Source organism: Carcharodon carcharias, chromosome 6 (assembly GCF_017639515.1).
Source record: "Carcharodon carcharias isolate sCarCar2 chromosome 6, sCarCar2.pri, whole genome shotgun sequence".
NCBI classification, from domain to species: Eukaryota; Metazoa; Chordata; class Chondrichthyes; order Lamniformes; family Lamnidae; genus Carcharodon; species Carcharodon carcharias.
The window spans coordinates 86,876,755-86,900,243 of NC_054472.1; the positions used below are offsets into that span (position 1 = coordinate 86,876,755).

At 44.3% G+C, this 23,489-nt stretch overlaps 1 protein-coding gene across 3 annotated transcripts in view; it reads right to left on the bottom strand.

Moving 5' to 3' along the window:
• prex2 (phosphatidylinositol-3,4,5-trisphosphate-dependent Rac exchange factor 2) overlaps positions 1–23,489 on the bottom strand; it is a 775,268-nt gene that overhangs the window by 271,501 nt on the left and 480,278 nt on the right. For all 3 annotated transcript variants that reach the window (XM_041190559.1, XM_041190558.1, XM_041190560.1), the window contains exons 26-28: positions 8,141–8,320; positions 5,998–6,092; positions 1,182–1,264 (exon numbers count right to left, since the gene is read on the bottom strand). In XM_041190559.1, coding sequence (XP_041046493.1) covers positions 1,182–1,264; positions 5,998–6,092; positions 8,141–8,320 — 358 coding nt within the window. The remainder of the gene's footprint in view (positions 1–1,181; positions 1,265–5,997; positions 6,093–8,140; positions 8,321–23,489) is intronic.

Consider the following 23,489-nt stretch of genomic DNA (forward strand, 5'->3'; position numbering starts at 1 on the left):
CTTTTCAAAGAAGACAAGGCTATCCCATCGACAGCCTCGGCAAGAATTAAATGATGGACGTTAGTTCTGTCCACCTATGAATACACTTTCAAGCACTGGGATAGCCTCCTACCTTGTTGGAAAGCATCTCATGTACTCCTGTACCCCAAGAAATCATCCTTGCATTGAATTTTTTAGACAATCAATATCACAAAAACAGATTAAACTGGAAATTGGGTTAAACTAATCTTTGGGTGCTGGGGCTGCAATTCACATTTCTCTGATCCTATATTTGTGACCATAAGCAGCTCTGTGCTGCTCTGGAGTCCTCGAAGCACTGCAGAGGGCTGAGCAGCATTGTGGAAAAACCACTTTCTCCAAGCAGCCTTCCCTTTTCATAGCACAGTCCCTATAAAAGGGAGCTGCAGTAATGTACTGCAGGCTGCTTGATAATCACATTTTGCCACAGAGGGAGGAGGAGGACGGACCACATGAAGGAAAGGACTCCTGCTTTAGTGACACTGCCCAGGATGCACTATGCAGAGAGGTGGGCTTCAGGAAGGAGTCCATGTTTCCACCTGAGGGCAAGAAGCCTTCAAGATTGAGCCTCCACAGGGAATGGAAACATGCGACTAAGGCAGTCAATGCCAACCCAGACTGCTGCTGCCCATGGGGTGCAATATAAAGCTGGACCCTCAAGGCGTAGAGTTGCTTCAGGGTGTGCTGCAAGGGTATGTGCAGTCTCCACCACTGAAAGTCAGCAGTCTTCCACCGGCCATGCTGCAGCTACTGGGCTAGCTTTGCATCAGAGAACTAGGACTGGTAAAGACACATGAAGTCAGGACTAAGGGTTGACCAGTTGAATTTCTCCTCCATTGTAGTTAAAACTGTAAAATTGTTATATGAATGCTTTATAATGCCTCCAGTGAAACCCACAAAGCAAAGGGAACATCTCTATAAGCTGGGTTCTCATAAGTAGATAGAATTGCATATTGTACAGGTGTCTTATAGCAGGAATACATTCTGTAGCATTGATACTTTTAGAAGAATATTAAAACATACTGAGAATGTTAATAGGAATCCGGTATTTTCACAAACTGCTTTAAGTAATATTCAGAATTTAACTTCGCTCTGGGGAGAACAAAGACAGAATACCAACAAACATTTGTAAACAAGGTTGGATTTGGTTTACTTTGACTCACCTGACTAAAGAGATGTTCTAAGCAACCATGCAGTTTATCCTGCTTATCATGTGAAATGTGAACACTGCAAGGTAGTTCATCCCCTGTTAGATATGTAAGCAAAAAAAACTTATTAATGATTCATCATTGTAAAACATTCATTTTAAATTGAATCATTTATATTTTTAATTATGCGGGTGGCAGAGCCCGCACGTCAGCACTTAAAATGTCGCGCTATGCAGCACGATGCGCACCCGCCATTAATTAAAGGATTTAAGGCCATTAAGTCACCAACTGTCGATGATTTTGAGGGGTCCATGTGAACTTCGGCTCAGCGCACGGTCCCAACATGCTGGTCGGTAAGTGATTTTTTTTTAACAAACCTCATCCACTGGTTGGATGAGGTTTGATTTTGGGTTAAAAAAAGTTTAGTAAAGTTTCAGTGTACTTCATTAACATGTCCCATCTCATGTGACGTTTTCACAGGAGGGAAACATGTTAATGATTTTTTTATTTTTCTAGTTTTGAACTTTCACCACCTTTCAGCGATCTCCCTGAGGCACCACTTAGTCTCAGGAAGATGTGCACTCTTTCATGTGCATGCACGAAAGAGCGCACTCTCACATTTGGGGAATCCCCCCCACCCGCACAGGAAGCGCATAGCGCTTCCTGTCGGGCATCACGCTGGGCGGGCCTTAATTAGCCCACCCATGCAAAATGGTGGCGGGGCCCGTTTCGACAGCGGCAATGAGCTGCCCACTCGCCGTTGAGCTGGTTGGGCCTGCCCACCCATCAAGGGCAAAATTCAGCCCTTGTAGAAAAGGCATTTTTCCCAATTATTTAGTTCCTTCTCATCTAACACATATGAGTACTTTTATTACTGAGGATGGGGAAAGGGTAGCCTGAGTGCAAGTTAAAAATTTTAAATTGCTAAACCCAACCCACCTACTTCTGGTTTTAACAGAGGCAGATGTGGGAGTAGGTGTAGATGTTTCACCTGAACTTTGGAGGCAGGTCCCTCACTTCAATATTCAAATGAAGCTGCAAATCTCTGATTATATGTCCATTTCAGATTTAATACTGGCCAGCTGAGTTTCTTAGTCCTCAGAAAACCAAGCAGCTGATGAGCGGCAAGAACAGTTGGATTGAACGGATAGGTGCCTTCCCAGCCTTGTTTGCAGACCAGGAGGAGCAGGAATTCTTTCCTTGGGCCTATCAAGCATACCTGTTAATCTCCCTTTGATAGGAATCCTCCACCCCCTTCCCTTAAATTGATTGACCTCTCACCATCACCGCCGCCCTCCCCCAGGCCCCTCTCCCTGATGCCCAATCCACGATCTCTTCCCTCCCCCTCCTCTACTCAAGCATGCCTTTCTTCTTTTTCCCCAGAAATGTACTTGACTGTACTAAAAATAAATACTTAAGTGTTAATATCCTCTATAAAAAGTTCCCTGATCACTGATAAGATAATGATGGTGAAGGAATATCAAGCTGCTGATTTTCATGGCACGCTACACAAACTGCGCAAAATTTTCTATGCTGGCAGATCGATGTTCTGCTTTCCACTACTCAACTATAGTGGTCATTAACCCAGTGAAGTCCAGATTGCAATGTTAAATGTAAATGTGAACATGATCTGTTTACCTTTCTTTGGCTTGAATGACATAGTACTCAGTTTATATTGAGTTTATGATCCAGTCCCACCTTTTCATGTGGTTAATGTCACTTGTAGACCCAGACCAAATGGAAATGAAACTCCAAACATTAACCACATGAAAAACTGGGGCCTAGAGCAAGCTACATTAGAAACCAGTCTCTGGCTGCAAAGGAAATCTGAGGGCAGAATGAGAGGCGATCATGCTGAAACATATAAGATCCTCAGGGTGATTTAACAGAGTGGATGCTGAGAGAAAACTTCCCCCTTTTGGGGCGTCAAGAACGAGGGGACACCGTTTAAAAATTAGAGATATCCTATTTAAGACTGAGAAATGGAGAATTTATTTTCTCTCAAATTCTGGGGAAATCTATTCCTCAGAGAGCAGTGAAGGCTGGGTCATTGAATATATTCAAGGCTGAGGCAGATAGATTTTTGATCGACAAGAGAGTCAAGGGTATGGGGTGCAGACAGGAAAGTGGAGCTATGGCCACAATCAGATTAGCCATGGTCTTATGGAATGGCAAAGCAGCCTCTAGGGGCCGAATGGCCTACTCCTGCTCCTGGTTCTCGTGTTCTTCAAGCCCATATCCTGTGAATGAACTTTAAGAAATTAACATATCAAAAAATCAATGCATCAAACATTGAAATCTGTGGCACCAATTATATGGTTCACAAAACAGTAAGAACATCAGAAAGACAATTCAGCCCATCAAGTCCACTCCATCTAGATGTACGATTATTTTATTATCAACTATTCTCAACCTTATTTTAAAAAGATTAACTCATTCCTGTGGGTCGGTTGCTGATTCAGTATTGCATTGAGGAAAATGGAGAAGAAGGTTGGTGCAATGACACAGCCTTGTTTGACCCCAGTTTTCACTGAGATAGGGTTTGTGGCGTTTCCTTTGATGAGGATCACAGCAGATATATCAGTGTGGAGGATGGCAATAAATTTCTGAGGGCAGCTAAATTTAAGGAGGATACTCATAATCATTCTTGGTTGACAGAATCAAAACTTTCATGAGGTTGAAAAAGGCCATGTACAGTGAATTATGCTGTTGCACTTTTCTTGAATTTGTTGCACAGTGAAGATCATGTCCTTGTCCCCCTCTTGATAGGAAAAAAATGCACTGTGATTCTGGACACCAAACTCCCAAAGCAACCACTCTACTTGGAACTCAGTTGCATCAGGAGACTGCAGGAGGATAGCAGAAATGGTTTAGGGATGTCCTCAAAGCATCCCTGAAGATGTCAAACATGTCCGCCAACTCATGGGAGTCCCTGGCTTGTGACTGACTAAAATGAAGAGGGCTCATTCGGGAAGGCACCCAACACATTGAGAGACTTCATCAGGAAAATGCAGAGGCGAAGGCGAGGCATCAGAGGGAGTGCACAAACCTCCAAACAGCCTATCTACCCAACCCTTTAAGCACCACCTGCCTCACATGTGACAGAGTCTGCAGATCGCACACTGGACTTATCAGCCATTTCAGAACCCATTGAATCGGAGTGGAAAAAGTCATCCCAGATCCTGACGGAATGCCGAAGAAGGCTTTTTTAAAAAGTAGTATGATTACAGCCTTCAATACTCCATTCTCAATGGATATTGACCCAGTGATCAGTTTCTCTTGAAGTCTGTTCCACATATCTTAACACACATCTCTAACCTTGTGCATTTTTTCCATGTGCCCTCTGGTTCCAAACTATTATTTTAAAGACCTGTGTCATGTTCTTCCTCAGTCTTTACTTTCCGGCTAAAATTTCAGTCACTTTAGACTTTCCTTATAACTTAATCACAATCGTGTTGTACTAATTTTGTCATAATTGTGTCTATGTCATTAAACAACATTTGTACAACTCAATATGGCTGCACATCATCCACATATTGGTCTGAATATTTTCTGTTTTTGCCAGTTAGAGGTGCAAAGGCACCCAATTCTAGTTTTTCCTCTACATGTGCCTATTGTAGTGAAGTTGAATAGAGAGGGGAGGGGAGAAATCAAATTGCTGCAGAATATATTGGCACATATTAATGTGTTTATAAATCCGTACTGAATCAGTGCATTAAGTGCAATTTCATTTGAAAACCTCTTTCGGTTATTTTGTCATTTTAATTTTGTGTCTTACATATTTGGATTACCATGACTATACATATTTTATTCAAAATTATTTTTACATAGTTTTTAGCTTTATCATCTGCAACCCAACATAACCACAGGAATTTTAAAAACATGGAAATAAAAGGTACAAAATATAATCAATGTAGTGGTAAAACAAAAGGCAAAGAAAATAGCAAAAATATTTATAAAATTAAAAGGATGTGTAAAAAATGACAAATGTGGGTCAAAAGTCAAATAAAAAAATTGTTGAAAAAAAGTTCTTATGTGTAAAATCCCATTTTCATTATGACTTCTGTAATTCTGCTACAGGCAAAGCTCCAACTTGCATTCAAAGGTCTCTCCACCCAAGGCAATATTGTGTACTGTACGCATTGAGCTGAATTTTCCGCTCAGCATGAGTACGAAATAGCACGCAATGATGCCGGATAAGCATCCCAATGTCACTGCGCACTCGCGTGATATTTTGGCCGGCAGGTGCATACGAGAGTTGGCAGCGCACCCGCCAACAATGAAGAGACCTATTAAGGCCATTAAAGTATCAATTAACAGGGATTTTTCACTGCCCGTCCAACCTTACAGTTGACAGATGGGCAAATCGGCCAGGCGGCCTTTGCATTTTTCAGGAAACCTCATCCAAGAGCGGGATGAGGTTTCTGTAATTAAATTTTTTAAAAAGTTATGCACAGAATTTTTATAACGTCCATGCACCGGCAACACATTCTGATGCATGGATATTTTTCCAGATTTTAAATTCTTTCTTTATTGATTTTAAATTCGTCAGCTCCCTGAGGCAGCTCTCTGTCTTCAGGGAGCTTTCCATCCATGCTCTCCTGCGTCCGCACTGACTTCAGTGCTCACCCTCTTCCCGCCCTGACCCCGGCAGCACTGAGCCTTTCAGTGCACCTTTCACACTGGCTGGCTGTTAATTGGCCAGCCAGCGTGAAATCACAGTCGGGGGCCAATTGGGGTCGGTGGTCTGCTCCACAACTGTTCCCGTTGCTGCTGATCGCAGCCCCCAACCAACCCAAAAATTCCACCCATTGTGTTTTGTGGAGCTTACCAGAGTCCATATCATCGCTGTGCACATAGGAATCACAATGGCTGCTACATATACTTGTAAAGGAAGCAATCGAATTCCTATTACTGTTACAATCACTGCAGAAGAAAGAAAACATGTTAAGCCTCCTTTTTTTAAAAAAAATCATGTGCAGTTTAAACTGAATATTGTTTTACACTGTATACTTTGACTGGTGGTTCATCTTCAGTATTTATGCACAGCTGGGGCTATATTCCAATGGAGATGGATGCAACACTGATAATTTATGCATTATATATAATTTGACAGATGTCTAACACAAAATATAATTTATCTTGCTCAGTATTTTCTTAAGGTTTATATTGTGTCACATTTCAGCAATCAGTATTTTTTCATGATCATTGCTATCTCCAGATTGTTAATTCTCATTATTTTGACCGGTACCTTACCTTAGAAATTGCTTTATCTTTTGATGCCTTCTCTTGTAGTTATATTGTTTGATCAACTATACTAACAAAGCTATCAAAAATGCGTTATAGGGTCACGTCACACATAGAGTCTCTAATAATTTATGAATAACTTAATAATCCTGCAATTTTTTTTGCTCTCCCTCTCTGTAGTTTTATTGAATGCTGTTACCAGCATCAAGAGCATTGCATTAAACATAATAAGTGGAATATGAACAATTAGCATAATCACTGAGATGCTTTGAATTGTTTAAAATCTTGCTGTTAATTCAGTTCACTAATACAATGTGGGCTGGTGATTCTTCTCCAAGTCAGCTCTGCTATGATGTAATCAAAATTCAATTTTTAAATACTGGAGTACAGGTAAAGTTCAGATATAAATGCTGAATACACTTGTACTACATTTCTCTGTGCAATCTTAGGCAGGCGTCAACCCATTAAAAATAAACTTGCTGATGCCTGCCTAAACTTAGCACAGAGGCAATAAAATGAATAGATTAAGAGTTCATAACTGAGCTTCACCAACTGAAAAATATAGCCTGTGCTGATGGCATTTGTAACTAAAGGCTTTGAATTGTTGTCAGTGCACTATTGATGAGTTAACTGAATGTTACTTTTGGTTTTTCAGCATTAATGAGCTTGCAGGCTAGTCCATTACCATTTTCTATTTCAAAGGATGGTCGAATGCCATTAAAGTGCTGAAATATATGTTTTAATACTGCATGGTGAACGGTCCACAAAATTATTGTATTAATATTCCTGATAATTGCCTGTCAAATGCAGTTAGATTGCATCTATGTACTGTTTTGGTCTCCTTATTTAGGGAAGGATACAATTGCATTAGAAATATTCAGAGAAGTTTCACTTCACCAATTCCTGGGATGAAGGGGTTATATTATGAGGAAAGGTTGAGCAGATTGGGCCTATACCCATTGAGAGAATGAGAGGTGATCTTATTGAAATATAAGATCCTGAAGGCACATGACAGGATGTTGAGAGGATCTTTCCCCTTGTGGGGGGAGGCTACAACTAGGGGATAAAGTTTAAAAATTAGGGGGTCCCATTGAGGAGAATTTTTTTCTGAGGGTCGATAGTTTGGAGAAATCGACCCTTAGAAAAAAATTCTCTTCAATGGGACAACCCCTAATTTTTAAACTTTATCCCCTAGTTCCAGTAATAAAAGCCACATTTGCTGGCTTGGTGACAGAAGAAGTCAGGAGGAGGAGGGCCACATGGTGTGAGATTAATAACGACTCCACTTCTTACCCCATCCCCAAAAGACATACAATGCAACACGCAAAGGAACAGTTGGCAGGAAAAGTGCATGCAGTGTCCAGGCATCACAGGGCTGGCAAGGCAACAGGAAGATGATGTCAGACCTCAAGACTAAGGTAAGTCACTTTCAATATATCCACAATATTATTCTGTTTGGGTGATAAGAGTGCTTTGGTTATTGGGGACAAAAAGATGCAGCAAGTGTCCCTAAAAAATTTAAGCAGGCAGAACATGAGGCTCAAAATAAGCAAATCAGGACATAAAATACAGCAACAGGCACAGAAAAACTTCTAACTGTGACCAAAATAAATGCTTTTAAGGAAAACTGCAATAATGGTGCTTAATTCTTCTTAATTTCTCTGAATTCATTTCAAACTGAATATTCAGTCCAACTACATTAAAGAGTAATCCAAAGCATATTATACCTATAAGAATCCCTGTTGCTTATTGTATCATGGCCCGAATCCTCTTGGTCATCTCCAGTTACCACAAAACAAACTTTTTTGCTATTCCGTTCTGCCTTGTCAGTGTCATTCTCCCCTGTTACTAACGACTCAGTCGTCTTGGTCTCTGATGTAGTTGGATGTGTTATTGATGAAAGGAGGCTATAAAATGGGAAATAAAATAGTCAATTCAAAGTGCTTACCATTTTTCAGTAAATAAAATAATACAGCAAGTTCTTTCCCATGGCTAAACTGAAAAGCCGTGGGGTGGATTTTAATCTACAGGAACATGTGGGTTTGGAGTGGGGTGGGATGGGGTGTTAAAACAGGTGAAATTGACAGCATGTCCAGATTCCCAACTTCTGTATTTTATTGCAGTGTGTGAGACTGCATGCATGCAACTCCCTCGGGAGAGACAAGTTATCAATTACCATAGGTTATTCAGTCAATAAGACCACTATTTCAACACACTTATGACAAAAGCGTCGGATCCATGGGTTCCCCTGGCATCCTAGAGAAAACAAGGTGAGTACATGGCCATAATTGAGGGAACTGAATCAATCTCACGGATATAACCATATAAGTACTCCATATTGCCAGCTGCTTTTTTGCCTGCTGGTGGGAAAGGGTTTGTTCACAGAGCTTTTGTTGAGGGTGAATTTCTACTCTTTCTTTTTGTACTTTGAGGTTTGGTGTATCATATCAGTATGTATGCTGCTTATGCAACCTTAGATTGGACATCTGATGTGGATTGCCAGGCCTATGTAAGAAAATGTATTCATATGCTGCCAGAATTAAAGTCCATCGTTGTAGTCTTGCTGAGGCTATGAGTGGTATAGCCCTGTCCTCACTAAACAATCCCAGCAATGGTTTGTGGTCTGAAACAATTGTAAAATAGCGGCCGTGTATGTACTGGTGAAATTTGTTGATACCAAAGATGATGGACAGGCCTCTTTTTCTATCTGCAAGTATCCCTTTTCTGCTGTGGTGAGTATTCTTGATATGTAACATATTGGTCACTCCGTGCCCTCGTCGTCCGAAGAGAGAGCACCGCTCCCACTCCGAGATGCGTCATATGTCAGCACCAATTCTTTTGTCTGGTCATAATGCACTAATGGATTGGACAAGTGCAGCAATTGTTTCACCTTTATGAAAGCTTCTTTCTGGGGCACCTCCCAAGACCAATGTTGGTTCTTTTTGAGTAGAGAATGCAGGGGGGCCAGCACTGCAGACAAATTGGGTAAGAACTGCCAATTATAGTTGATCATTCCTAGGAATGATTTGAGCTCTGAGGTATTCTTTGGTTCAGGTACCTCCCATATGGCTCTCACTTTCTCTTCAGCCGGGTGGAGGTCCTGTGAATCTATCTGGTGACCCAAATAGATTACTTCCCTCACTTGGAACATGTGGTTTTCTTTTTTAAACACACTCCAACTTGCAAGAAACTTTTTAAGAATTCTTCTAAGTTTGCTAAATGCTCTTTTTCAGTGAATCTTGTCACTAATACATTGTCTAAATAGACTACAAACTGGGACAGTCCCTGCAGTAAGCTTTCTATTGTTCTCTGAAAGATGGCACAAGCAGAGGAGACACTGGAAGGCAATCGCATATATTGGTACAACCCTTTGTGGGTATTAATTGTGACAAATTCCCGGGAGGCATTATCCAACTCTAGCTGTTGATAAGCATGACTCATGTCAATCTTTGTGTACATTTTCCCTCCTGCCAGCTTGGCATACAGGTCTTTGATTTTTGGAATGGAGTGCCTGTCTAGCTTAGCTACTTTATTAGCTGCCAGTTTGTAGTCTCCACAAATTTGGACATTTTGGTTAGGTTTAAGGACAGAGACTATGGATGCTGCCCATTGTGAGATCTGAACAGGTTGTATAACGCCCAGTTTCTCTAGTCAGTTAAGTTCAGTGTCGACTTTTTCTCACAGGGCATATGGCACCGGTCTCGCCTTCATGAAGCGAGGGCTTGCTTCCGGACCCGCATGAAGCTTTGCCTACAAACCCTGGATTTTCCCAAGTTCATCTTTGAAGATGTTGATGTACTTTCAAAGTAGCTCTGGTAGCCCATTGCTCTCAGCTGGAAAATTTCAGCCCATTCTAACTTAACCTCCTTTAATCCCTTCACCTGGTACCACCATCAAGGGTAACTGTGCTGATTGACTTCCACAATGGACAGTTACTCTTTCACTTGAATGTCTTCACTAATATATATATTGAGCATGGCAGCTGTCTATTCTAAACTTAATTGATGTTCATCATTATTCAGATATTTGAATGCTCCCCAATTATTGTAGTGGAAGCTCCCATGTCCATTTCCACACTAACAGGTTTGCCATTTACTTTCACTGTGAACAAACACTGGTTCTGTCTTTCCAACGTTCAGGTTAAACAATGAGTGAATGTCTGAATTTGTTGTTTCAGGCTCTTCTACATTGTAGATTTCATTGGGCTTCTTCTTTTGTTTACAAGCCTGCTTGAACCTTTCCTTGCGCTGCCTCATCATCTGTCCATTTCTGTGACAATAGTAGCATTCTTTTTTTTTAAACTGCCAATCACTAAAAGACTGCTTGTTTTCACCTCTATTAAAATTATTCTTCAATTTCACTGCTAAGTTATTTTCCTTTATTCTTTGGCTAGCGGGGTCTATTTCCTCAGCAGAGTTTTGAATTTTTGTGCCACTTTTGGCTGGGATTTCGTGCCTGGTGTGGAGGACGGCGCCATTTTGCGTACCCTGTATTGCTTGTGAATCTCTTACTGTACTTTCCATGGCCAGTGCTAGTGCCTTCTTAAAATCCAGATTCATTTCGGATAATAATCTTTCCTGAACAGTGAGCTCATTCACACCACACACTAAACAATCTCTAAGTATATCATTTAGAGTCATACCAAACTCACAATGTTCCGTTAGCTGCTTCAAATTTGCCACATAACATGCGATTGTCTCATCCGAGGCTTTATTTCGCGATTAAACCTGAACCTCTGCATCAGACTAAGGGCTTGGAGTGACCCTTCATGAAGTCCACCAATTCATCAAAATTTTTTGAATCCGGGGCACTGGGTGCTGTCAAACTTTGAATCAGACTGTACTCAAGAGGATCGCTCGCCTCTTTTCTTCCCCCATAATCTTGTTCACTTGTAAAAAGAATGTGAGACGTTCTATGAAATGAGAACAATCATCTGTGGCTGGTTCAAAAGGATCAACTCTCCCAAATTGTGGAATTTTGAGAGGGATAACTTCTTCAATTCTAACAGAGCTTGCTACTTACAATCACTGGGTGAGGTACGTGCTGATTTCTTTTAACTTGATTCCTTCTGATCAATCCTGTTTTATCCTCTTCACCAGTTTGTTGTAAGGGTGGCCGAGCTGCTGCTATTAATGATAGAGTTGATCTGCACACATTTCTTGAGTGGAAACATTAAGTTTATTTACAACATACTCAGCAGCAACTGCACGTGTGCTTTTAACTCTAGCTCTATCTCTACACTGGCTACTGGGATAGCCCACACTACTCTTCTCTTGGTTACTACAGATCATGTGATCTTCCTTAACAAGCATTATTCTTAAAGGTACATTATATACTAAACAAAACCATAATTACCACAGATCTGAACCAAGATGAACGGCAACAGTACCAGCAAGAGCATCAGCAGCCTGCTGGTCACACACCAGCACCTGCACAGCAGAGAGTGGAGCAGCAGAGAGAAGCAGCTCACAGCAGACACTTCCCACAAAACAGACTCTACAGGCAGAGGCTCAGCTACCTTGACATGTCTGAACACTAGTCATATCGTGTCAGGTAGTGGCAGACATCTGCGGTCTCCTTTTGAAAAACCTGCTGCCTGTTAGAACTGAAGCATTTCCAGCGGCTGTCAAAGTCACTGCTGCCCAGGGCCATCCCCAAAGGGGTGCGGGACCCGGGGCAAATCACACTGTGTTAGCCCTCGTAATATTTTTATACAAGTTTTCCTCTGACAGCTGGGCCCCTGAACATGTGTGTGAAAAGGAGCACCAGCAGCTTCCCAGCTACTGAATACTCGGTTACAAGCAGGTACCGCACTACTGACTGCAATAACAGTGTCACATGTAAAACTACACCTTGCTTCCAAGGCTGAACATAATTGTTGGCTCTCCTGTTGTTAAGGAGCAATCCACGATCTCTATAGGATTCCATTATAACATTTTTACTAACACACCCCACACCCCAGCTGGAGGAAACTTTAAGGTTGGAATTTTCCAACCCCTCATGCCAGCTGGATCTGCCAGCCTCGTCGATATGAACGGAGATTTCAGTGGCTCACTGGCCCCACTGCAGGAGAACCCACCACAGGAGGCTGGAACATTCCAGTCTAAATGTCAGAGTGAGGATTGTCACTAATTTAACTTTTTAAAAAAATTACAGGCACAACACAATAAATAATTCGACTTAAAAAAAAATGACTGTCCATTTGCAACATTAAGCAAATGTTAGTTGCTAAGGTGTACTGGAGGAAAAATAAAATAAGAAGTGGAGGGTTTAAATTGCACAGGATCGAAAATAAACACAGCAAGTGAGTGACTTACCCAGCAGGTTGGACTCTATGCGCTATATGCCCACTTTAAAGATGTTATCTAGTTTGGAATAGTATTACATCTGATACCCTTATGTCAATGTGCGGGGCACAGGATGGTCACCCTGATTTGCTGTACCCTAGAGACAGCTCTGACTCTGCCCTTAGCATTTTGGAGCTGGAATCATAAAAAGCTCTACAGGAGACATATCCAGGATCTCCTTGTCGTGGCCCACAAATGCATTGGACGGTTCACTAATGGCTTGTGTGCCAGGGCTGGCGACATCAATTTTGCCTTCCATGACACCAGTTAGAATGAGCAGGCACTTGGCTTTGCAGCTCTAGCTGGCTTCCCACAGGTGCAGGGTGTCATCAGTTGCACACACTTGGCAATCAGGGAAACCCAGATCAAGGAGTGTTCGGCAACTGCAAGGGCTTCAATTCCATCAACTTGCAGCTAGTGCACCACCAAAAGAAGATGTTTCTGCAGGCATGCGCAAGATTCCCAGAGGGCTGCAATGATGGGGATTTTTCTGCGCAATCCAAGCTTCCTGATCTTTTTGAACATGTAAGCAGACTTAAGCAGGGGCTGCCAGGTGGCAATGGATAACCACTTCAACCTTGCCTCATGACACCAATCAGAAACCCCAATACAAAGCTCAACAAATGAATGCCATTAAAGCAGCTGTCTGACTGTACAGGCCAGTTCAAGTGCCTGGACAGATCTGAAGGCTCACTTTAGTGCACTTCAGCCAGGGTCTCCAGAATCATTGTGGTTTGGTGTGCTCTCCACAACATTGCACAGCAACATGGTTTGGGTCAACAGTATGGACAAGGCAAGGAGCTCAGATACTCTCAGGATTATTTAGAGAGGAGGATAAGCAGAGAAAAAAAAAGAGGAGGGAGATGACGAGGGCAGTGCACCTCTAGCTATTCATATTGTGCAGCCCAGGGTGTCAGGGATGTCCTTACATATGCAAGATTCTCTTAACCCACACCAGAGCACTCATGTCATTAGAAAATGTAAGTTATTCTTTTCCGTCCTTCCAACAATGCCACTGACACAAAGCAGACATGCAGTCAACAAGCTAACCCTTGAAATTCCCCCCACTGATTCATGCCTTCACATTCATCCTCAAATAACTTAGAAGGCCACTTACCACCCAACACCAAAGAATGGACAGGATGGGATAGTGTTGTTAAAGAACAACATTTATAAGAGCTAAATAAAGAATAAAAAACTTATCAAAATAACATTTTCTCAGACAGCTGTGTGCATTCCATTAAGCAAGTAAAAGCATTACTCTTTCTTTTTCTGCTATCCCTATCTGGTGTAACCCATTTGGCTTCAGCAGAGGTAGGGGCAGGCTGCTCAGATCCCTATTCTGACTCTTAAGATGCTCGTGGCTGACGTGTTCTGGGTTTTGGAACTTATGAGAGTCCCGCCAAAGACTGCTCCAAATGCACCCAGTCAGGGGCAGAATCGGCCAGTGGGGCATAAGACAGCATGCTGGGTACTAACTGAGAGGTGGGCTGGGGGTGAGAAGTGGAAGTGCTTTGAGTAGAGTCCCCACTTCTTGCAATCATCGCTCTCATGGCTCTGCACCTCACTACTACCACTGTGATGGAGAGCATTTTAGTGCAGATCAGTGCAGCCCTGTAAAGCCAAGGCTAAGTTATTTGTCATCCTAGCTAAGGCGGCAGACATGTTTATATCCAAGCTCATTTGATTGGAGCACATGATTACATTCCATAGTTAGGGGGACTAACGGTCATCATGAGTCCTGCATGGTGTGTTACCTCCCTGTTGTCCGGCTAAATGATATCACGGAGAGTGTGCAGGGTGAAAGGAGTGAGTCTGAAGTTGCGATACACATCGATACCAATGACATTGAGCAAACAGATTTTGAGGTCCTGCCATCAGATTTTCTGGGGCAGAGGATACCAGTTCAAAAAGGACAGGTTGCACCATCTTAACGGGACTGTGACCATGTGCTTGAGTCAAGGTTCACTGGTGTTGTTGGCGAGGAGTGATGTGCGCAATGGGATGTAGGTGAATGTGCAAACTGTACTCATCTATCTTGACCCGCTTAGGTCATTAAAATGCTTTCTGCACTGAATCCAGGAGCATGGCAGCGTGCTCCTGCTGCTAACCTCCTCCACAATCTCTGACCACACCTCCTTTGTCTCAGCAGCCAGTTTCTTCTTCCCATTGCTAGAGAAGTGTATTTCTCTCTCCTATTCTGCACAGCGCCAGCAGTATGTTCAGTGAGGCATCACTGAAGCATGGCGTATCTTGTGACTGTGTAGCACTTCTTTATTTTCAGTTCCGAATTCCTTCAAATTACATCTTTGGAAGGTCCATTTCAATACTGGAGTTGAGATCACGTCATGTGGGGCCACATCATGACTGCTGCTACTGATGGGATGGAAGTAAAATGATAATGAGGGCTGAGCGAAAAAGCCACCTACAGATGCACTGCACTTTTTTCTGGGTTTCCCACCCAATATTGAAACCCCCACTCCACATTGCAAAATTAAAGTCGGCGCTCACATATTTGCAGTTACAGTCACAAGTGGACAGACACTTAGTAAAAAAATTACAATAGCGTATTTTTTCTGTAATACTATAGCTGCTATTTATCCATACTTTGTTCATTATTTAAGGGAAGTTCCAGATCGCAAATACGCTCTGATAATACAAAACAACCTCCAATGTCCATTTTCTAGTATCACTATTTTTTGTAATTTACATGGTAAAATACAGTTTCCAAGGCCTGAATTTTACACTTGGCAGGTGCACACAATCGGCAGGCCTGGGAATGGCCGGGAAATGGACCCCGACTGCGATTGGCCCCCGACCACAATTTCCCACTGGCTGGCCAATTAACAGCCAGCCAGTGTGAAATGCGAGCTGAAAAGCTCAGCGCTGCCGGGGTGGAGGTGGGAAGAGGATGGGCGATGATGTCACCATGGGCGCGGTTGAGCGCTGCGAGCGAGCTCCCCGAAGACAGACAGCTGCCTCGGGGAATTGCAGACATTCAAATGATGAAATAAAGGTTTAAAAAGTTGCAAAAAAAGCATCACAATCAAGCAGCTGAAAATATATCTCATAAAAATAATGTCCACAGATATTTATTTTTATGTTATTTCATAATGGAGGTTTCATCCCACCCTTGGATGAGGTTTGATGAGAAACGTAAAGGCCGCCTGGCTAATTCGCTCATGCGTCAGTCGGAAGGTTGGACAGGCCATGAAAAATCGGAGACAACTGCGCCATTAATGGGCTTATTGCCCTCTTAATTGTCGGCGGATGCGCTTTCGATTTTTGCACACGACTGCTGGGCGAAATATCGCATGAGCGCACAATAACATCGGGACGCTCGCCCAACATCATATCGTGCAATTTCACGCCCAATCGAGTCGGGCACATACCCACCCATGGGATGTAAAATTCTGCCCCAAGTGTTTCTTTGAGACCTGCTGGTCAAAGTTGTTCACCCACGACAGATTTGCTGAACACAGGCTCAGATGGTTAGGCAGACATTCAGAATTGTGAACTTATTTATGGTGTGGCACAGAATACAAGCCTGAATGAAGCACCACAAGCTAAGCCAAGGGATATTATCTCCATCCACTACCACTTTCCTCCACCTGGCTGAACTTGTTCTCGCCTTGAACAATTTCTCCTTTAGCTTGTCTCACTTACTCCAAATAAAGGGTGTGGCCATGGATACCTGCATGGACCCTAGTTATGTTTGTCTTTTTGTGGGGAATATGGAACATTCTTGTTCCTGTCCTAATCAGGGCCCCTCCCACAAATCCCTTTCTGGTACATCGATGACTGTATCATTGCTGCTTCATGCTATCATCTGGAACTGGAAAAATTAATCAATTTTGCTTCCAATGTCCACCCCACTCTCACCTTCACATGGTCCATCTCTAGCATTTCCCTTCCCTTCCTTGACTTTTCTGTCTCCACTTCTGGTGATAGACTGTCCACCAATGTTCATTTCAAGCCCACCAACTCCCACAGCTAACTCGACTACATTTCCTCACACACTGCCTCCTGTAAGGACCCCATTCCATTCTTCCAGTTTCTCCATCTCTGTTCTGATGATGCTACCTTCCACAACAGTGCTTCTGACATGTCTTCCTTTCTCCTCAGCCGAGGATTCCCCTCACTGTGTTTGACAGGGCCCTCAAACATGTCCGACCCATTTCCCGCACTTTTGCCCTCACCCATTCCCCTCTCTCCCAGAACCACAATAGGGTTTCCTTTGTCCTCACTTGATATTGATATTAGTGTAAGCACTGACTGAGAATCTATAAAGGTTATGAGTGGCTTTTACATTCATGAGCAGCAAGAGCTGCTTTTACAACTGTTTTCATTATTTATTTTGTCTACATCTCAGCAAGTTAGTGTTTGTGCCACTGTAGCAAAACCAAGCTACAACTTGCCTATAGGGTAACAAGTGTCAGCTGGTCCATCTCACAGGACCCATGAATTTAGAGGAATAACACCACTCTTATAAGCACATTTTTGTGTTTTATATTTAGTTTGTATTTTTGTTCTATTTTGAAATTTAAGTTTTTAAATATTTAAGGGTTAATTTTAGCCAAGTCTTGGGGTGGCGGAGGTAGGGACAGTTTAAGGGTGGGCTTGCTCTGCATTCCTACGCACTTGCCAATTTAACTTGCCTGAATTCAGATCAGGAAGTACTCTCTCCCCAGAAGAGTAGGGGCTCCATTTCAGTGGCAAAGTTGAGTCCCAATGACTCCACTGGGACGCACACACAATTTTAACCAAAAGCTCGACTAAGGTCAACACAGTCTCAAACCCAACAGGAGACCTAGTGGAGATGTTTTGTTTTAATTTAACAGTTCCTTATGGACCATGAGGATCCAGCAGTGCTCCTCCTGGCCTCACAAGGATATTTCAGATCTCCCAGCATCTCCCCTGCCCCAAATTCAGATTTTTCAATGTCTCCTCATTCTTCACTTACCTTGCTAGGGATCATTTCCAGGCAGATCTCCAGAAATTTTAAGCAATCCATTTCAGATCATAACAAAGAAGTTTCCCCTCACCTCCTGCCCTCCCTGTCAGTATAGGCAAGATGAGTCAAATTGTTAACTTCTGCACTGTGCTCCTGCAGACAGTGCATTTTACCCCTGTCTTGTTTTCATAGTTGTTCTTTATTTTTCCTGTGTGCCCAATAACGCCAATGAAAGTATAAAAGCAATGAAATTGTTATGACATTTTGCTACACAAAGAAGAAATATGTACAGACTGCCATTCCTGATTAAACTAGAAGTGCTAGTTTTAAAATTGGATCCTGTTTACATTGCGATGGAGGATGATATTTCCTATCGTTCTGCAATACATCCCAGATTCAAACTGCCACAGACAGATAATAAGCTGTTAGTGAGGCACCAGTACACACACACTCTCTCGGAACACTTTTTAATAAATACATCATTCAGGGAGAGGAGGAGAAAATCTAATACACAATGCACTACTCCTTATGATATTTAAATATTGCAACTGTTTTGCAAGGTATAAATTAAAGTGTAGCATTTTAAGCATAATGTAATATGCTATCCTATGATTTGGAAAGTGCTGCATTACAGTTATAATAGAGCAGTTCAGAAATGTTTCAGAAGTCTAACAGTTACAGTGGCCATACAGCAGGAGCCATCAATAACAATAAACAGACCTACTGAGATGAACATTCAACAAATTGTTATAATGTAAAGAAACTGAGGCTATGGTCGTGAAATGATGAAATCAACCAGACAAATTTCCATAAAAATTCAAAGAATAATATTTTAGCATTTCCAACTTCATACATTTATATAAAGAAGCGGCTGAATGCATTAGATTCAGCAAAGGATATGGGCCCTGACAAAACCCCAGCTGTCATACTGAAGACTTGTGCTCCGGATCTAGCTGTGCTCTTTGCAAAGTACAGTTCCAAGCAGTGGCATCTATCTGACAATGTGAAAAATTGCTCAGGTGTGTCCTTTCTAAAAAAGCAGGACAAATCCAATCTTGCCAATTAGTGCCCATCAGTCTACTTTCAGCCATCAGCAAAGTGATGGAAGAGGTCAACAACAGTGCTAACAAGCAGCACCTACTCACCAAATAATCATCCCACCAATTCTCAGTTTGGGTTCCGCCAGGGCCACTCGGCTCCAGACCTCATCACTGCCTTGGTCCAAACATGAAAAAAGAGCCAAATAGGTGAGGTGTAAGTGATTGACCTTCACACCAAAGCAGCATTTAACCGAGTCTGACATCAAGGACACCTAGCAAAACTGAACTCGATGGGAATCAGGAAAAACTCTCCACTGGTTGGAACCATGTCACAAGCACAAAGGAAAATGGTTGTGCTTCTTGGAAGTCAGTCTTCTCAGCCCCAGGACATTGCAGGAGGAGATCTTCAGGTAGTCTCCTCAGCCCACCCATCTTCATTTGCTTCCCTGCGTCATAAGGTCAGAAGTGGGGATGTTCACTGATGATGGAACAGTGTTCAGTACCATTTGCAAATCCTCAGATACTGAAGCAGTCCATGCCAGTGTAAAAGCAAGACCTGGGCCTGTATTTCATGCTTGGCATGCGCAACAAGTCAGCGGGCCAGGAAGCAGACGCAAAATGCGCTTCCTCCCTCGATTGGACCCCGAATGCAATTTCATGCTGGCTGGCCAATTAATGGGCAGCCAGCGTGAAACAGATGCTGAGAAAGCCTCAGCGCTGCCAAAGGGGACAGGAAGAAGGCAGGCGCCGGCAAAAGTGAGGGAGCGGGAAAGTGTTTCTACCTGCAACGGAGCTGCCTCAGGGAGCTGCAGACCTGTACAGATTAAATGACAAGAAAAAAATGCACCAAACTGTGTCTATGTGACACATTCAAGCACCTGACAGCAGAACTCAAGAAACATTATATTTTTATTATATCTCACCCCGGACATTTCATCCTGCCCTTGGATGAGGTTTCGTTAAAGACGGGCTGCCTGCCTGCTCATTTTGCCTATGCGATGACTGCAAAATCGCACGGACAATGTAAAATCATGGACAATAGGATTTTATATAGCCTTAATTGGCCCTTTAATTGTCGGCGGTCATGGCGCGACCTCCCGCACACCACCTGCTGACCTCAATATTGCTCACATGCTCAATGACGTTGGGGCACATGCTTGATGTCATTTTGCACAATTGCACGTGCATTCAGGTTTGTGATTGTCCACTCAGCCCGTCAATGGCGGGCCGCGTTCCCCACCATCGGATATTGGGAACCTCATTGTAATACATCAGCATATCATTCTAAGGCAGCCCGCTGGACTCCTTCCACCCCCGCTGGATTTTCCACCCACATCAGCGGGAAAACAGGCTGGTGCAGAACATATCTTGACAAGTGTGATGAGCAGAAGGCAAGACTTACCGCCAGGGCCTTGTTCACATCGCGGATATGCGAGGGGCAGAAGATGCTGGAGCCAAACAACAACTGCACACTGTAGGAACATCCATGGCATACTGGGTGGTTTCTCATGGACATGGCCCTGCTGCAAAGCAGCCCACGGAAGTTGGAAAGTAACTGTTGACAGTCTGCTCACAATGGTTGATAGTCGCGGAGGGTAGAGAGGAAGGTCTAGGATCGACTGGGAGAGGAAGAAGTATCAGCAGAGTGAGGTTGGGAGAGGGATAGAAGGTGTTGGGGGGGTGAGGTTGGGAGAGCGGAGGCAGTATGGGGATAGGAGGGGGTAACGAGGGAGAAGATGGCAACTGGGGATGTAGGTGTAAGAGGGGTTGAAGGTATAAGAGGAGGTCAGAGGAGGGAAGGAATGCGGCGAAGGGAGGGAGTATGGGCAGAGGAAGGAGTGCAGAGAGGGCAGGAAGTCCAGGAGGATGAAGGAGTGTGGAGAGGGGAGGGAGTCCAGGGGAAGAAAGGAGTGTCAAGAAGTGGGGGGAGTAAGGGTGGAGGAAGAAGGAAGGCGTGGAGGAAGGAGCTGGGAAGGGGGAAGGAGTAAAGCTGGAGGAAGGAATAAGGGTTTCTGAGGGAGTCAAGAAGGGGCAGGGACTAAGTGTTAGGGTGGGGAGACCGGTGGGGGTGGTGGGAGGTCTAAGTGGGGGAAGGGGTTCCATGGGAGGAAGGGATTCCAGGGTAGGAATGGGTCCAGAAAGTCAGGGGAGAGGGGATGTCCAGGGGAACATGCAAGGGAGGGTTCTGATGGGTCCATGACTGCCTCCTGGGGGCAAACTGAGGGTGGACATGGTACGAGGGGATGGCGAGGATGACCGAGAGCAGAGTGAGGCGGTAGGGTGGGAGGGTGAGGATTCGATGGTAACAGTAGAAGGAGCGGCGAGGATGGTTGGTGGGGACTCAGAGGCAGACACAGACTGTTGGGGTGCAAAGGAGGAGGTCGGGAAGATTAATGCAGGTAGGGGTGGGATTTTCAAGAAGGAAGGGAACGTGTACTTTCCCCAGAACATCCCTGAAGGAAAAGGGCTGTGGCTGGTGGGTCACGGAGGGAAGGTGGAAGGTGATGTCAGGGAGTCCACAGTGATGGGGGAAAGGAAGTAGGTGACTGGGGGAGTGAAAAGATGCGGGAGTGAAAGTAAAACCGAATTAGCATTATGCTGTCCAAATCAAAAGTGTGATCAGTGGGTGGGCAAAGTTGCAGGTCAGCTCAGATGGGCAACTGCGAGCGAACCCAGCAGGCAGCATTGAACATGCTCAGGACATTGTGACAAGTGTGATACAGGAAGGATCCACATGCGTGGGAGAGTGCTTACACGAGGCTCTGAAAGGCCCTGCCACACACACACTTCACCCTCCAGAATCACTCATGGACCAGCTGCTCCCTCTGTGGTGACAGAGGACAGGGTAGAGGGGCTCACAGGTAAAGGGGACTCGGAGGGAGTGGATAGCCTCTGAGATTCCTGAGTGGGTGATCCAGTGATGTCCAGCTGCCACTCCTCCCTTCGAGTGCCCGAGTGCCCCAGCCTGACTCGTTGATGGGAAGGAGCACTTGGAGGAATGTCGAGGTTTCCCATTTCCCTCTCGTGTTGCCACTACAGGAACTCCTGCGATGGAGTGCAGGTCTGTGCGCATCTCCACATCCTGCTGGACCAGGGTGCCCATGGCATCCGATATCCTCCCCATGGAGACCTCCATTTGTGCACATGTGGGCACCACTTCATCAAAGAGCAGGCAGACCCACTGCTCCAATTCGCAAGCCACTCTGTTGAAGGCTTCCACCAGCTCTGCATGATGTTGCCAAACCTTTTGCTGACTCTCCAGGATGAGTGGAAGGCCTAATCCAGGGGCTCCTCGTCTGACTTGGACCTCATTGATGCTTCTTCCCTAACAATCTTCTGAGTGTAGGGGAGCTCGGCTGAACCTGCCTCCTCCTGCTGCGGATGCATGCTCATGCGGTGACTACCAGATTGTGAACACGAGCCTGCTCTAGATCTAGGTCCTACTGAGGATTGTGCTTCTGCACTGGTGGAGCGTGTAGATAAGCGCTGTGATGGGTCTTCCAGGTTGCTTATATCCAGCTCTTCAATGGAGGAGATGTCCTCTTGGCTGAAGGTGAGGATGTGGACAGAGTTGAGGACTGGCTGGCTGAGGGTGTCTGCCGCTTGGCAGAGCTCCCTGTGAACCAAACTAGAGATAAAGTAGTGCATGGCAGCACTGTCAAAAACAGGAGAGTGAGCACTCACAATTGCGTTGATAGAGGGATGATGTGGTGCAGGATCCTCAGGTAGGTGTTTGCCATCGACGTTACCATTGCCGCAGGCAGGGTCCACGTCTTCACCAGCCAGTGTGATGGCACACTCCTCAAAGTGAGGGGCCTAATGTAGGCCACTCCACCCTCAGTCTGGGACCTCTCCCAGCTGATCTGAACAGGCTTCTCCTGTATGGAAACAGATGGAGAGAGTGTGAGCAGGACGCATGGCACTGTGGGGAATATAGCCATGGATGGGATGAGGACGCAAGTTCCAGAGGACATGAGCCTGATGGGTTTGTGAGTGTGTGAGTTGAGAGTGATGAGGAGAGTGAGTTACCCTAGCAGAACAGAATCTTTTTTTGGCACTGGGTGGTTGTCCTCTTTTGCCACCACTGCCACCACCTCCCATGCTGGATTGATGATGAACTGCCCCTCCTGTGGCCAGATTGGGGATAGAGGACATCACGGCGGGCTTCCACTGCAGTGCTCGAGGGACTCATCACTGAAGTGGGGGGCTGCAGTCATTTCGCCTTTTGGGGCCATGTCTTCCATGCAGCAGTCATGGGCTAAAAGCACTGAGGGATGTGCACATAGCTGGACTTTAAATATGTTTTGCATGCTCAATTGCATGGGAGGGATACCATTCATGTTGTGTCATCATCAAACAGCTGGATTCATTGTTTGTGCCAAAGTACAAGAACTGCAGCCATGGTGATCTCACCAGCCATGTGTGCATCCCTGTGGCACCAAGAAGTATCTCATTAAGGAGGCCATGACTGCATCAAGTTGACACAGGTTTTGCGCCTAGATGCTGCCTTTCACTTCCCAGAGCAGCTACGTACAACTTTGGTGCTGACCTTTCTAAAGATTAGGGCTTGGTGAAACAAGAGAGTTGGAGGTTCAAGGTCCAATGCTGACATTGCTCTCGATATTAGTGTTGTAAAGGTCTTTCAGATCACTGACATGCCACTAAGGGATAAGAAAAATGTGCTTGGGTATCCTTACTTGTACTTTACTCTTGGAACCTTGTGGTTATGAGTGCA